Source organism: Nicotiana tabacum, chromosome 6, assembly GCF_000715075.1.
Source record: "Nicotiana tabacum cultivar K326 chromosome 6, ASM71507v2, whole genome shotgun sequence".
In the NCBI taxonomy this organism is placed as follows: domain Eukaryota; kingdom Viridiplantae; phylum Streptophyta; class Magnoliopsida; order Solanales; family Solanaceae; genus Nicotiana; species Nicotiana tabacum.
In genome coordinates, this window is record NC_134085.1 from 107,488,339 (window position 1) to 107,504,102 (window position 15,764).

At 37.5% G+C, this 15,764-nt stretch overlaps 1 protein-coding gene across 4 annotated transcripts; it reads right to left on the reverse strand.

Annotated features, from left to right (window-relative positions):
- Positions 1-3,246: 3,246 nt before the first annotated feature.
- On the reverse strand, positions 3,247-14,688 carry LOC107767629 (transmembrane 9 superfamily member 3-like). Of its 4 annotated transcripts, none has more exons than XM_016586682.2 (8): positions 14,187-14,688; positions 11,005-11,220; positions 10,401-10,441; positions 9,636-10,224; positions 9,405-9,542; positions 9,147-9,303; positions 8,560-9,044; positions 3,247-3,838 (listed from the first exon to the last, which is right to left on the reverse strand). In XM_016586682.2, the coding sequence occupies exons 2-8, from the start codon at positions 11,151-11,153 to the stop codon at positions 3,619-3,621; spliced, it is 1,779 nt and encodes a 592-aa protein (XP_016442168.2). In that variant the 5' UTR covers positions 11,154-11,220; positions 14,187-14,688; the 3' UTR covers positions 3,247-3,618. The 4 variants fall into 4 exon arrangements, with proteins under 4 accessions (XP_016442168.2, XP_016442170.2, XP_075111195.1 ...); XM_016586684.2 differs by having other exon boundaries at positions 11,005-11,163; positions 14,187-14,325; XM_075255094.1 differs by lacking the exon at positions 10,401-10,441 and having other exon boundaries at positions 14,187-14,575.
- Positions 14,689-15,764: the final 1,076 nt, after the last annotated feature.

Below are 15,764 nucleotides of genomic sequence, written 5' to 3' on the forward strand. Positions count from 1 at the left end.
GGCTCTGTTATCTAGGACATGTTGCCTATCTTCCCTGAAGGAGGGGGTGTTACTGGATTGAAGGTGCTTAGTGGAGAAGATATTAGTGAAATACTTAATGATGGCTTGTTTGATGAGCCAGGGTTCCTGGATTGTGTTTCTTACCTCATCTTTCAAACAAAGGATTTTGTTCCTCCTCCTCCTATTAAGGGTAGAAGTATGGGAAAACCTGGTGTTGGATCCTTCACGCAGCCAGTCAATCCTAGATTTAAGCTTCCAGAAGTCATCTTCGTTATTATGGATAACATTGAATTCTTGCTGGAGATTAGCTTCAAGACTATGGAGAAAGGTGCTAAAGGGGTAGCTTTTAGACCTTTGAATACCATTTAATCTAGCAAGGATATGCTTTTTCTTGTGGAATATGTTGCCAAACACATGCTTATTCCAGATAGTTACCCTGCTTTTCAAGATCTTAGTAGTCCTATGGACGCCTTGCTTAGAGGAGAAGCTTTGTTGCACAATGGGCAGAAAATCAGGGTGGTTACACCATATAGATTCAAACCTAAAAGGGTATGTTGTATGAGGTATTGTGGTTGCTCAGTAAGATTGAGGAGCAAAGGATAGTGATCAGAATGAGCTCTAGGGAGGTGGGTGACAGTTGTTTCAGGGAAGAGTTCTATCCAATTATCAGTTGCAAGACATATATCTAGTCTTTCCAGGATCAGGTTCTGCCTCCTAGTATATCTTTTGTTGGTCCATATGTATTTGGAGCCCTTGAATACTAGGTCTACTAGCTTACATTGGTTGAGGCACTGCGAGAATCTATTACTCTTATTGAAGTTTAAGCAGTTACCTCCTAATTTATCTTTAGCTTTTAGAATTTCTTTAAAGTCACCACCCACTAGCTAGCTACCCCTATAAATAGAAGCTAAGTCTTCTAGGAGCTCCCAAAGTCTAGTTCTGTCAGTTAAACAATTACTAGTATAAATACAAGAAAACAACCATTTTTTGGAAGATGCAAATTACCTGGACCATGACATGGATCCCTTGGGGAGAGGTAGACACCTCCTCCAGCTTTAGCAAGTCCTCCTTCCACATGAGCACAATGCCCCCAGACTAGCCAGCCAAGGGGGTTTGGAATTGGGCATCAAAATGGAATTCAGTAGTGAGGTCCATGTGGTCTGCCATCCTAGTTTGAAGTAGGACCAGTAGAGCAGGGTTATGAAGTTTAACTATGTAGGAACAGTGCCTACGGAACTCAGCACTATTAGCACCCCTAGCGTTCTATATTATGAAGTTCATTAATAATGGATTTTGAGTGGGGGTTTTCCTCTTGGTTCCCTTCCCCTTGGCAACAAGGGTTGGCTTCATCACACTCAACAAGGGGTTTAGGGATACTGATGAGTTCCCTAAGCCTTGAGATAAGGGCACTTGAAGATCTATTGAGCAACTTATTAGCTTGCTGGGGCATAGAGCAATAAGCATTCCCCCCAAGGGCTCTTTGAACTCTATTTCCAATGGTTCTTGCATGAGGAATGCTTTTGTTATTGGGACCCCAGCTTTTCTATGAGATTTTTCAGGTCCATATTGGATGCCTTGAGGTAACTCAGTGTATTGTTGAGTAATGCTCAGCTGGTTGATGGGAGATAGTGGACAGGATGATTGGGGGGGGGGACCGGGACTATTGGTGGCTACACGGTGAAGTTGGGTGATAGTGATAGAGCTTCCAGGTTCATCAGAGGAAAGAAGGGCATGGACTGGCACAGGTGGCCCATTAGGTTGTTGATCTCCTCCATGGACAATGGTTGTTGTGTCCCCATGTACTGTGCCTGGAGCAAAGATGGACATCCACAGCTGGTGTCCAAAGTTTGCCAGGCCCTGATGTAGAAGCTGCATGGCTAGCCTCGCTAAGTATTGAGGGTCCTGGATTGTGATTTCCATGGGGACTGACCCCACTATTAGCTGCAATTTTGGATGGTCCCCTGTAATGCCAACTCCAGCCAAGAGTCCGACATGTGTTCTGGTGGGAGTGGTGCGAAGGAGAGTATTAGTGGGCCGGTGATTAAGGTTTGGGTGTTTGAGTTCGAGTTCTCCATTACTGAACTTAGCCTCGATGAATTCGCAAGAGAGAGGTTGGGAAGAATGAGCCATACTGTTAAGACTATGGCAATAATCCATGATCACTTCGTTGGGAGATGTGTCTGAAGATTTTGCTTGAGCAGTCAATCTTGGGAGATTGACAAGCAAGATTTTCTCACTGGTAACTATAGGAGATTGATGTGAAGTAGGTAATCGATTACCTGTACTTTTTGGCAAAGTTTTGGTTGCTAGTCCAGCAACCATTGTATTTTAAGAAATGCCGTTAAGTTTGGATGAAGTCATTGTTGATTACTTTTCTTCTTGAGAAAAGTTCCAAAAGACAGTTTCCCGCTAACATCTTGCATCGTTCTTTTTTTGGATTGAGTTGTGATAATCTTGGATTTCAACCTTTAGGCAAGTATTGAGTTAGGGGTGTCAAATGGGCGGGCATAGCTGATTTTGTACATGTCAAAATCGGTTGAGTCAATAAATGAGCAGGCCTATGACCCATCCCAAAGTTATTTGGACTGAGATGGGTTGGGTCAAGATGAGCTAAAATTTAGACCATTACCCAACCCGCCCAACTCTTATCAAGCTTTAGTTAACGTATGTTGTTTTCTTATGAATTGTTTAATTAACAAATAAGACTTTTTTTTTCTTTCGTTATGGTCATATATAACATATCAAACAAAAACGAATTATTTTAAAGATATTTTAGCAAAGTTGCTCATAAATCAATTTGGGCTGAAAATCAGCCCAACTTTAAATGGACTAAGATGGGTTGGGTCTGATCAAGATAAGCTGAATTCAACAATGGTTGGGTCAATGAGCGACCCAACCTTAGGCGGGTTGGGCGGGTTGAATGGGATTGAGATTAAATTGACACCCCCATATTAAGCCATCGTTGTTGATAAATTGGTTTTTCCAGAATGCTTAACCTATTACTCTAATATCCTCACTTGTTGAGACAGATCTTTGGTTACATCCCTTAAGTTACTCATCTCTTCCTCAGCTTTGGCTATCAATTTTTCTGCAATGGCACGAAAGAAAGAGAACAAGAAAGTGAGAGTGTTAAAGGAATTTTGGTGGTAGTAATATAAAGCACAAATGCAATTTACCTGTGTACAATATGACAAAACTTCGGTTAACTGAATCTTTGAAACCTACCACCGAACCGAAGAATCTAAGTTATAAAAAGATTTAACTATAAACCAACTGAATATTCAGCCATTAACTCCATTTGGGAATGCTGGCAACACAAGGGTACTACACTATACGCTAGCAACTAGTAAAGCATTAGTTCAAGCCTCAAGGAGTAAAACTAACTATTTTTCACTCATTGAGCTAAACTTTGAATAAGAAAATCTTATTGTTCTCACATTTAAAGTACATTGTGTCCTTAAATCAGAACAGCTTCTTAAACTTTGCCAACATCCCAGAATGTAAAGACATTAAAATTTTTGATTCTTGACTTCGAAATCCAACTGAACTATTAGCTATGAAAGATAAGGCATGAATACTTTCTCCAAACAACCAAAGGATGTTCTTGAAAGCAACCAGCTATTCGCATTTGATACTGCCATACAGGAGACGGACAAATAGCAAACAGGAACGAAAGCCGACAGTGCCTAGCATGAGAAAGACGCCATAGCTAACGCAAGCCATATATCCGAAGAAGAATGAGGTTTGCATGAAACCACTCATGTCTGACCGCAAAAAGTAATAGTAGAAGGAATAACCAAATAAGTACAAGCCAGTCGATCCACCACAAAGAAAAGACCTGTTTCAAGTGAGCAATAAGTCAGCCATTAAAGACATAGCAAAGTATTTCAATTTTCAAATGCATAACAATTAGCGGTAACTGCTGACATTCAAGCATTTTTCAAATGAAGATTAGGGAACTCTCCTGTTGATGTAAGGCTGGAAATAATCACAGATTAAACTAAATCCTACGCTACTGTGGCAATAAAATTCTGACAAATGCTCGCTATTGGCTTTGTTTCAAGAGACAAGGACAATAATGGAGACCTTAAACAGAAATTCGAAATTCAAATTTTAGTGCGTAGGCAGTAGCACTGCAAACAAAATTTAGGAGAGAGAAAGACGAGGAACGTATTCTAAGCACTCCTAAAGCTCAAGCACTCTTTCATGTGAGGAATTCCCCATATGATGTTTCCTATAGCACTATCAGGCTGCAGCCCCTTAGTATTAGATCAATGACAACCATTCATCCAACAGTCAGATGGATGAGCCCCAAAGACTCAGATGCAAGAAGAAATGACTATTCAACAGAAAATTAGATTCATGCTGATGATCGGTCTAAAATCCTGAAACTTTTTTTAAGTATCACATCAGCTGTACTCAGCTTTAAAGAGCCCATACAATAACAGGCAAAAGCCACGATGCATCGAGTTTCAAACCGTGCACCATAGGCCTTCGGGGATTTCTCGGTTATCAGAAAACGTTTTAAGGGGAGATTACCAGCAGTCCAGTGTCGTGGCATGCCACAACCTAAATGAGAACTTATATCATATTTATGGATCACCCACCAAGAGAAACTGCTGAGTGCTGACCAAAGACTCGAAACTAATCCTTTCAAGCAAAGTTTTCGATCCTTACCAAGTGAGCTTCTATGTGAATCAAGAAGAAAATTATCTTAGAACTATGAATTTGCACATACGGTGTTAAAGAGAACTGACGGTGTACGATCATAAACTGGAAAATATAGAAATAGAACAAACTAAAGGAAGACACAGAAACTTCAAGGAAACAAAGATGTGGAAATCCTTCCATTAGTTCCTTTTTCAAGAGCAAATCAATCTGCTTTGGATTAGGAGATCATTATAAGAACAAGAGAAGCACAAAAAGTTGATATGTTTATTGAATCAAAGCAACCTTTAAATACGAGAGTGAAAAATCAATTCCCTAAACTAACTCCTCTGGAAGAGGAGAACTAAACTACTTGCTAAACAAACTCTTTGAATAAGGAGATTTATTTGAGAAAATAAAGGACTAACAAAATCCTAACTACTAGCTAAAGAATTGGTCAAAGCATTAAAGTAGTTGGTGGTTAATTTATGCTCTAATACGCCCCCCTCAAATTAGGCAGTGTGTAACTACGCCTAGCTTGAATAAGTGTCTGTCAAAGGCTGGCTTTGGTAGCGCTTTGATAAGCGTATCCGCGAGCTGATCTGCAGTATGAATATGAACAACGCGAACTTGATTCTGTTGGACTTGCCTGCGAACAAAGTGAAAGTCACCGCAATGTATTTCATGCGGCTATGGAAGACTGGATTTTCGCACAAATAAGTTGCACCAACATTGTCACATTAAATGGTTGGTGCTTGTGGAAGTGAAACATGTAGTTCATTTCGCAGATTCATCACCCAATTTGTTTCAGCAAGTGCACTTGCAACTGCTCGATACTCTGCTTCAGTTGATGAGCGAGCAACTGTTCTTTGTTTCCTGGATGACTAGCTCACAGGATTTTGGCCAAAAAATAGTATGTAAGCAGTAGTGGAGGCTCGATCACTCGTATCTCCAGCACAATCCGCATCAGAATACATGTGCAGCTTGAAATCATTATCTCTTTGAATGCGAAGACCAAACTGAATTGTTCCTTGAAGATACCTGAGTACTCGTTTGAGTGCTTTCCAGTGTACTTTAGATGGGGAGTGCATAAATTGAGACAATTTGTTCACAGAGAAACTTATGTCTGGACGAGTGAACGACAAGTACTGTAGTTTTCCAAGAACTCTCCAGTAGCGAGTGGCATTAGTTGGTTTCGCTCCATCGTTTTGTTGAAGTACTTCATTGGAACTCATTGGAGTTTTTGCGGAATTGCAGTCTTTCATATTTTCTTTAGAGAGGGTTTCACTGATGTAATTGGATGGTGATACAGTAATTCCATCTGCAACACGAAGCACCTCAACTCCGAGGAAAAAGTTAAGGTTTCCGAGATCCTTAATGGAAAAACGGCCAGCAATACAATAGATAGCCTGATTTACATATGAGCTATGGCTCCCGGTGATGATTATATTGTCGACATAAACCAGCACATACAACACGCTGTTCGACACTTTGGGAATGAAAAGCGATGCATCACATTCGGACTTGCCAAATCCCAAATAGAGAAGGAACGTTTTAAGTTCATTGTACCAGGCCCGAGGAGCTTGCTTGAGTGAGTATATCGCTTTCTTTAGGCGACATATTTGTGAGGGGAACTGCTCGTCTTCAAAACCCGAAGGTTGGACCATGTAGACTTCTTCTTCTAGGTGACTCTACAAGAACGCGTTGTTGACATCAAGGTGACGTATGGGCCAATTCTGCTGGACAACAATCGAAAGCACCAAGCGCACAGTAGTCGATTTGATAACCGGACTAAATGTAACGTGAAAGTTAATTCCAGGGCATTGTGTAAACCCCTTTGCAACAAGGCGAGCCTTGTAGCGATTGATTGTCCCATCAGCTTTTCTCTTTAACCTGTTAAACCACTTGCAAGAAACAATATTTTTTGTGGGGTCATGTGGTACCAATTCCCATGTCTGATTATTCAATAATGCATCAAATTCACTTTTCTTTGCTCTCTGCCACTCTAGGTGTTTGTTAGCTTGTTTAAAACTAGTAGGGGTGATGGTGGGGGATAAGCGAGCCATGAAGTCAAGGATTGTTTTCGGTTTGTGAATGTTGTTCTGTGAATTGGAGGGAAAGAAGGTTGTTGTGATTCTGTGACAGGAAGGTTGTGAGGGTTGCGGAGTTGAGGCAGTGGTACGAGCAACGGTGGTTTGGCAAGTAGATGTCATTTTGGTCGTTCGGCGACTGTATACAATTGGAAAAGATGGTGATTGAGGCTGTGGGACTGAGGTGAATGGTTGTTGAGAATGTATAGGTGTTGAGGAAGGGGGTGGTGATAATGTACGTAATGATTGTGGAGGAGAGTAGACATTTGAATTTCTTGGGATAACTGTTGGGGATGGCAATAGGGGATAAGATTGGGTATCATTAAGATCAGGAGGAACAACATAATTAGTAGGAGGAGAAGTCGAAGACGTACCTATAGTTGCAGATTCTGTTGGAGCGCAGGCAGAGGAGACGGTGTCTTTGTGAGCGCTGGTTTCTGTATTTGGGATAAGTATAGGGTTGGGTAATTCACTTATTATGGGAAGAGAAAAAATAGAAAATTTTGTTGGGTTAGTTCCAGTTAGGTTTTCTCACGCAACAGTTTTAAAATTTAAGAAAATATTTGAAAAGATATTCTGAAAAGGAAAACTATTTTCAAAAATTTTTACATCTCGAGATAAATATATTTTGGAAGATTTCGGATCGAAACATTGATGGCAATAATAATTTAAAGAATAACCTAAATAAACAAAAGGTGTTAATCGTGGCTCTAATTTATTTTTTGAATAGGGTTTGAGCCAGGGATAACAGAGACACCCGAAAATTTTTAAAGAATTATAATTTGGATCGTTACCAAACAATATTTGAAAAGGTGATTTATTTTGTAAAAGTGAAGTTGGCAAGCTATTTATAAGATAAACCACATGTTGACAAGCAGAAGACCAAAGAGTCGGTGGAAGCGAAGCTTCATGAAGTAAAGTTCTTGCCGTTTCAATAATGTCTGTGACGTCTTCCGGCAAGAGCGACTCTTTGGGGGTGTGTATGGGGGAGATAAAAGATGTTCAATACCCTGAGAACTTAGCTATGGATCAAGACTTTATATTCGCCACCACCATTTGTATAAATAAAAACAATTTTTGTATTGAAACGACGTTCCATTAATGCTTGATAATTTTTGAAAAGGTCTTTAACCTCACTTTTATTTTTTAATGTATATAGCCAAGTATATTTGGTGTATTGATCAACAAAAATGCAGTAGTATGATTTTTGGTAATCGATAAAACCGGAGAAGAACCCCATAAATCACTAAATATTGTTTGAAACGGTTTGGTACTTGATAAAGTAAGATTCTGAAAAGGATAGCGGTGAGCCTTATTCGATGAACAAGAATTACAAACTAAAAATTTGTGACACATGATTAAATTGGACGACCATCACTTGAAAAGAGGGTTATGCAATCTTCGTATGAAAGAAGGTACACCTATTAAAACTCACCTTGATGTATTTAATTCAATTTCAATGGACCTGAAGAACATGAATATCAAAATTGAGAGTTATAAGAATAAGAGAAGCACAAAAAGCTGATATGTTTATTGAATCAAAGCAGCCTTTAAATACAAGAGTGAAAAACCAATTCCCTAAACTAACTCATCTGGCAGAGGAGGACTAAACTACTTGCTAAACAAACTCCTTGAATAAGGAGATTTATTTGAGAAAATAAAGTACTAACAAAATCCTAACTACTAACTAAAGAATTGGTCAAAGCAGTAAGGTAGCTAGTAGTTAACTTATGCTCTAATAATCATGATATTTACACCTTATGAAAAGAAGGCAATATTCAGGAAGAAAAGCATCATAGTAGTAAGATGAGAAAGGCAGTACCTCCACCACCATTCATGATCTTCTGCGGCAAGTTGGAAGTACGTCATAGCAACAGAGACAAGGGCAGTTGTAATCAGGAGAAGGATAAATACAACAAAAAGAATGCCATATATTGTGTATATCCTGTGACCCCAAACACTTGCAAATATGTAATACAGCTCAATATAGATGACAGCAAAAGGCAAAATTCCTGCCAATGCCATTTGCATTATGATACTCCTGTACCAACGCTGTGGTGGAACCTCACGAGGACACTTTGTGGTGTGACAAGGAGCTTGAAACTCAGACCTTATTCTCTTCCCAGATAATGCACCTAACAGAAGTGAAGGTAATGCTAGCAAAACCCAGAGGAGAAGTATAACCACAATCGTGCCCAAAGGAAGTGCTGCAGTTGACCCATATTTGATGGCAACAGTATTAAGGAAGAGAAAGGTTAGGAACAAGGGGCAAGAGAATATTCCTCCCGTCAGCAATAAAGTTCTTAGCTGCCATGCCAAAAACAAGATAATAAGGTTATCTGTACAATCTTCTATTCAGAGCACAATTTGAGAGAAGAGTTAAGGTAGGCACAATCCTGCAGTTCATACCCAGTTGCTTCCTTCGAGCTGATGATAAAAAGATACTGCGGAAAATCCAGCAATTGCAGAAGTTATTGCATATATTATGATCAAACCAGTGTGCAAAACTCCTCGATCATACGGTTGAAAAACACCAAGCACGCCTAAACTTAAAATGGCCACCACTCTGCAGAAACATGATCAAGAAAGAATCTCTAATGAGCATAATTTTCACAAATAGTTTATACTGCTTCTACTTAAAACAAGATGATCTCAGAAATTACTGACACTGCCAACAGCTGTGTTCCACAACCAAGCGCTGAAGAAAGCAAATAGTTGCACTTTGGGTACCGGAAGACATCACCATGGAGGCTTTTCCACCCAGTTTCTTCTTGGTTATCAGAGAATTCCTCATCCTGCGCAAGCCTTCACAAGATTGAGCAAAATGGAGTATTTTTAGTCTGATACTAAGATCAAACTATATCATAGTGAAAGAATAAAGAGGACACATCTTCTTACTTATAAATATCTCTCCTCAGGACCCGCATGTAAATTGTTCCCAGACATGACATTACGATGAAAATTGTCACACATGAGTTCATAATTGAGAACCAGTGAATTTCTAAGTGATGGGGCAGAGAAGAAGACATCATGTATTTGTCCATTCTCTTTTCAAATGGGGTGTTAGTTGCCTTCCACACCACTGTGTAAAGGAATTCTACATCAACTTCCTCATCTATTGTTACATTAGCTGTAACATACGGATCGGCTCGAAGGTTAATTTCAATAACACGGTCCTTGTGGTAAAATATTTCAAAGTGAAACATCGTATAAATGTGATATTTGAACTCATTAGGGTCATAGCTTCCCTCCTTATCGATCTTCCCAATGAAGGCCCATATTGGCAAGTCATCATAGTACATCTGGATGTAGTAATCCAGTGTAACAGCGGTTCTGAATTGTGCAACTTCCTCCTTTGTCAACCTTTTCTTACATACAACTTTGGCATCTTTTTTGTCCGCTAAAAACTCGAGCTTATATGGAGCAAATGTAAGGCGATCTCCATTCAACACTTCACCCAAAGATTCTTTCTTCTTTTCCAAATTATCTGCCAATGTTTTAGAAAAATAGGTAACAAATAAGATTAACCAGAAAACCTTAAGAGAAGATTGACAAAAACAAAAGAAAGGAACGAAAGAAAATATTGTGATGTGCGACAAGAATAGAGGATTCTTATTCAGCATAATAGACAATCAAGGACTTAACAAAAGTGAAAAAGAAAACCTGGTCGACAAAATGGAAGATCGTAATAAGAATAAGTTTCACTGCAATAGGAAAAATGAATAATATTAACAGTAAGAAACATTAGAGAAATATTTCATTTCATTTGCCACATGAAAATGCCTAACAAGATTGTCTAAGGCATTTGATGACCGCCTGATTTTAATCCACAAAGAGATAATCTAATTCATTAATATATATTGTGCTCGTTTTCTATCACTGACCAGTTCCAAGGGTTTTAGCAGATTTATAATCAGGTAGAAAATAGATTCAAAATCTGCTTCCGAGCCAACCATCCATCTCAAGCAGAAAGTGAATATTATACTAATAAAATCGATCAGAAAATAATTGTAGGAGTCAGATCAATTAATATTTATGATGCAATCAAGAAAGTGCCTTCAAATAGAAACTAGGTGGACGGTGGAATTTTTGGGGAAGGGGACAGGAATTTCCTTGTTTTTACGTGATGCGGAAGTGTTGATGAAAAGATTGTTTTAGCAAGTGAACTAAACTAATTAATAAAATTATATTTACCTGACACAAACTGAAGTAAAGACACAAGTCAAAAGCAACAACACATAGTGATGGAAATGTTTAAGGCATCTACCTGGGATTAAAAAATGGGCCAACCTTGTTTGCATAGAGAGGCACTTTTTCTCCACTTTTATACTGATGTGTAGAGGCATCTGATTGTACTAGGCATCCAAGACTCATGATTACAGTTGTAAAAATGAGGATTACCACATGTTTCTCCATTCTTCTTTGGCTTTTAAGAAGATGAAAAATATGAAATCAAGTAAAATGACTGCTGACTGGTACCCAGCTGAAAAAGAGCAAGAAAAAGAAAAAATGATACAAGTCACATGAATTAGTGTATAAATTAATCTTGAAAAATGTGTGAGTCACATTGTAACACTCCGTCCCGTTCTTGACTATATATATACACCATTAGAAAGTATGTGTGCTTGATGTGTTGGTGTTATTTGTATTAAGCTAAGAGTGCTTTGGAAACAAGAGGAGTTGGAAGCTTGTACCTATGCTAACAAGTGAAACATGCCTTAACATTAAAGATGCACAAGTCTTAACCTATAAGGAATTGATAATAATTTAAGACGAAAACTTGTAACCCTTGTAGTCTAGTTTCCAACGGTTCAAACCGTTCATCATTAGGACTTTCCTGCACAAAGTTATGATCATTTCAATGAAGGTGCACACTACTGAGGCATAACCCCTGATACGGCAAAATGAAAATTGTTGATGTGATGCGTCAGAGGCTATTTTGGCCAAGAAACTCTATGAAAAGCTTGATGCGTCACATCAAAAGCTTCCGGAGGAGGGTACTTAGCCATTTCGAGTGTGCCCTAACTCTCTACTATATAAACCACAAATCCAATCTATTTTCTCAATGTTAGCACGACCTAAGGATGGGAAAAATATGTTTAACTCACACTATCCGAAATAGGATTTATCTCTGGACACGGCTTTCCAGCAGCGGCTGCAAAGGTTAAGGTACTAATCCACAGAGCTGTAAGCGTTTTTTGGTCTGGTGTAATTGTACCATCTTGGTACCTTCATTAATAAAACTTACCTTATCCAAAAAAAACCATAGAGCGGTAGCTAAGCAGTAAAGGGAGAGAGTGGAGCTAGACCCGATGCCCTTGATTCTAATGGAGGAAGGTCCACAGGAAAGAGAATTGCTTTTGCTGAAGAAGCAACAATAAAATAAGCTCTAGCTCATCGAATTGCGGAGAGGGGTCGAAGGGGCTAACATCCCATCAAGATTCTCCATAAGAATTCAAGGTAAGAAATCAGTTATATTCTTAGAAAGAGTTATCTAACTTAGGTTTATTCCACTAATGGAGTTTGACTACTGGCAGGTTTGGAGTTTATTTCTAACCTTATTTTAAGCATTGCGATGCTAGATTATTGATGAGTTGACCAATTTGTGATTTCTTTTACCAAGTATTTGTGATTATTTTTTCTAGCATAGACAATGTTGCATGGTAGAGTGGTGTTTATCAAGGTTTGGGCTAATAAAGAGGTTAAAAGTAAGTAATGATTGTAACCTTAGCGTATTTTGAATATGGAAATGGTTAATGTGCATAGATGGAGGCTACACGAGATATATTTCCATATACTTGATTGTATGATGCGATTGTGTATATAGACTGTGGTAACGGTTTCTGAAGTCTTTAACTTGTCTCTTAAATTTGGATGTATTTATCATTTAATTGTTGAGTCGATAGACTCGCTCCTTTACATTTACAGATCCAGGTGTTGAGACACCACGTGAGGGCAGAAGTATTGTTGGCTTTGAGGGGGATATATTGGTGAGCCACACTTTTAATCCGTGGGAGCCCTTGAGCTTTGCTTTGCTTTTAGAATTTTAGTCATTTTGCATTGAACTCTGCTCGCTCTATGGATTACCTTAGATTGTACTAGTGATAGCATCCGTTTTATGGGTTGTTATGATTGTATCGGGGCTGTACCCCAAACTTTATGCTTTATGTATTGATAGCTGATACACTCCCTCATAGTGCTAGATGCATCAACGGCAATAGTTCTAAAAAGTTCAAGATTCCATCAGACAGAGAGCTTAATCATAACTTACAAACATCAGTTTTTTCTGGCATCTAATATCTTCCTATATTTGGTGAATAATTGTGATAAACAGTAGAAATTGCTGTATGTAGTAAGGTTAAATCACCAACTATTATACTTCTCGCTACTATTCGTACTGCTCGTCTATATTTACCATTGTTATTGAATTTGAACAAACACCATAAAATAGTCAAGAAACTGGAGTTTCTCGTGAGCTTTCATAGATGATTAGGGATGTTCATAAAAATCCGAAAATCCGAACCAAACCAAAAACCAAACCAAACCGACCAAAAAAACCGATACTTTTTGGTTTTGGTTTTGAAATTTAAAAACCGATCAAATTTGGTTTGGTTTTGGTTTTAATTAAAAAAAAACAAACCAAACCGAATATAGGAGTAGCTATTTTAAATTTATTATTACACCTATATATATATGTATACTTTTATACAAAGTTTTAAAATTTTTATAGTAAATATTAATCGTTTGCACTTTTAGTACAGTTCGTTACCTTCACATTCTAGTTTAATTGGTAGTTTTCTTTTGTTAAATGTAAGAATCTATTTCATGTTAAAAATAATATATTTTTAATTGAGTCCTTAAATTATTTATCACTATTTGATTCAATTATCTATCAATATATCTTGGTAAATAATAGATTTCTCAAAGGGCAATTGATTTGATAGTGTTATGTTGATGTGGTCGTCGAAATGTGTGTTTGGTAGTGTATGCCTTATATTTAAGAAAAAACCGACAAATAACCGAAAAAACCGAAAAACCAACATGAACCGAATTGAGAAAAAACTGACTTAATTGGTTTGGTTTGGTTCTAATATTTGAAAAACCGACTTACTTGGTTTGGTTTCTTTTTAGGAAAGACCGATCCAAACCGAACCATGAACAACCTAGATGACATATACCATTGACAAAATCAAGATAATAATAGAACACAGCTATTTTTTAGATTCAATAGATTTTGTAAGTTAATTAATCCAAGTAGAATTAGGAAAGTAAACATAAAGGAAGGAACAAGTGAATGCATCCAAAACACTAGCTAGCTAGTTACTAACAAAATCCTCCTAATTTACAATTTGTGGCATCATATATGCAAATTGTGAAGAATTCAGATAGCCAAAGAATAAGAGGATTTGACAGCAAAAGTAACAAAGAAAAAGCTTCAGAATTGCTTACAGAGAGAGAGCAGTGGCAATTATTGCAGAAATTTGTGAAGGAGAAGAAGAAGGATACTCCTTTAGTCTTTACATGAAAACAATTGGAAGGTACTTTGAAGCGCCGTCGATCATTGACATGGTCAACTCAAATGGTCTTCATTTTTTGGACAGAAAAGAAATGCTTTGGAAAAAGAAAATATTAATTTCGTCAAAGTTTGAAAATGATGCCACACCAGGTTTGGACCAATACAGCGACTTACCAGAAATAGCCTTTTTCTGGCCACCGTTTATATTTCAATTGTGGCCTATTTTGGATTAATGAATAACAGCTTCTTGCCATGACAGTCTCTAAGCAGCAATTGCATAGAGAGAGAGAAGAAAAAATTTGGTGAAGGTACTTTGATGCGTGCTCGCTATTTTCATCATTTTCCCAAGATTAAATCATCATAAAGCCAGCCTAAAAAAATCATCATAGCTATCTCTTGTTTAGAGGGAGAATTAGAAATCAACCGTATAACAATTTTTTTTCGTTCAAAGAGCATCTTAAATAATAAAAACGCATTCCTGACGAGTAATTTCATGTGAATATATATATGTTAGATGAAATTAGACGGGCTATAACAATTGGAAAGCTCTCATCCTTGAGATTACATTGGAGAGACTGCTAATTTTCATTATTATCTTACTACTCTTTAAACTTAAGAGAACGGTGTCGTTCTGGACTTGAGAGAAAGATTAATGCCCCATCTGAAATATTTCAATTAACGATCAAGTAATGTAGGCATATTTTTCTTCCTTCTTGCTTCTCTTTTAAATTGACATTTTGTCACCTAAGTACTAAATCTGCTTCTTGCCACACAGTATTTTCTGCAGTAAATGTGTTTCATGTGTTGATCGAGCTCTGAGGGCCGTTTTAAAGATATAATACTTGCTGAAGTCTCTCATCTCATTTTTAATGGCACCAAATTTTTTAATTTAATACTACGCATTAATTCCAGTCAACCAACAAAATGAAAGCATTCTTGTTATGTTCTTTCAACCTTCAACTAAAACTTAACATAAAATTACTCACGGAATTTTTTTTTAAAGATGCTTCTGTCTTTGAATGAAAAAAAGTTTTCCATCCAAACCAGGGATAGTTATGACTTTTGTAAATTCTGGGGATGGCTCTTTCATTTTGTTGGTTTTTTTGTCAAAGAGGGTTCATTTTCCTATTCATAAGGTGAGAGGCTATTGCTTTCCTACACTAAAAGGTTAAGGGGTACAGGGGTAAAATAAAATTTATTATTTTTCCAATAATCTTAATCATCATGAATATACCTTTATTCTAAGGAGAAACAATACTCTCTAAGTTTAGTAAGAAATCTCCATCTCCAAAAATATTAGTATTAAAAGAATGATACTTATCATAAAATATAAGTCCTAGGGAAGATAATGAGGATGTTTGGGTTAGCTTTTATCAACTTTTTTTTTTGTTGCTTATTTTGATGTATACTAAACACTAAAAGTGCTCTAAGTTAATCACTCTTAAGCCAAACACATGTTAGAACAAGCCAAAAGCCATAAATTGAACCGCCCAAGTTATAATTTTTCAACC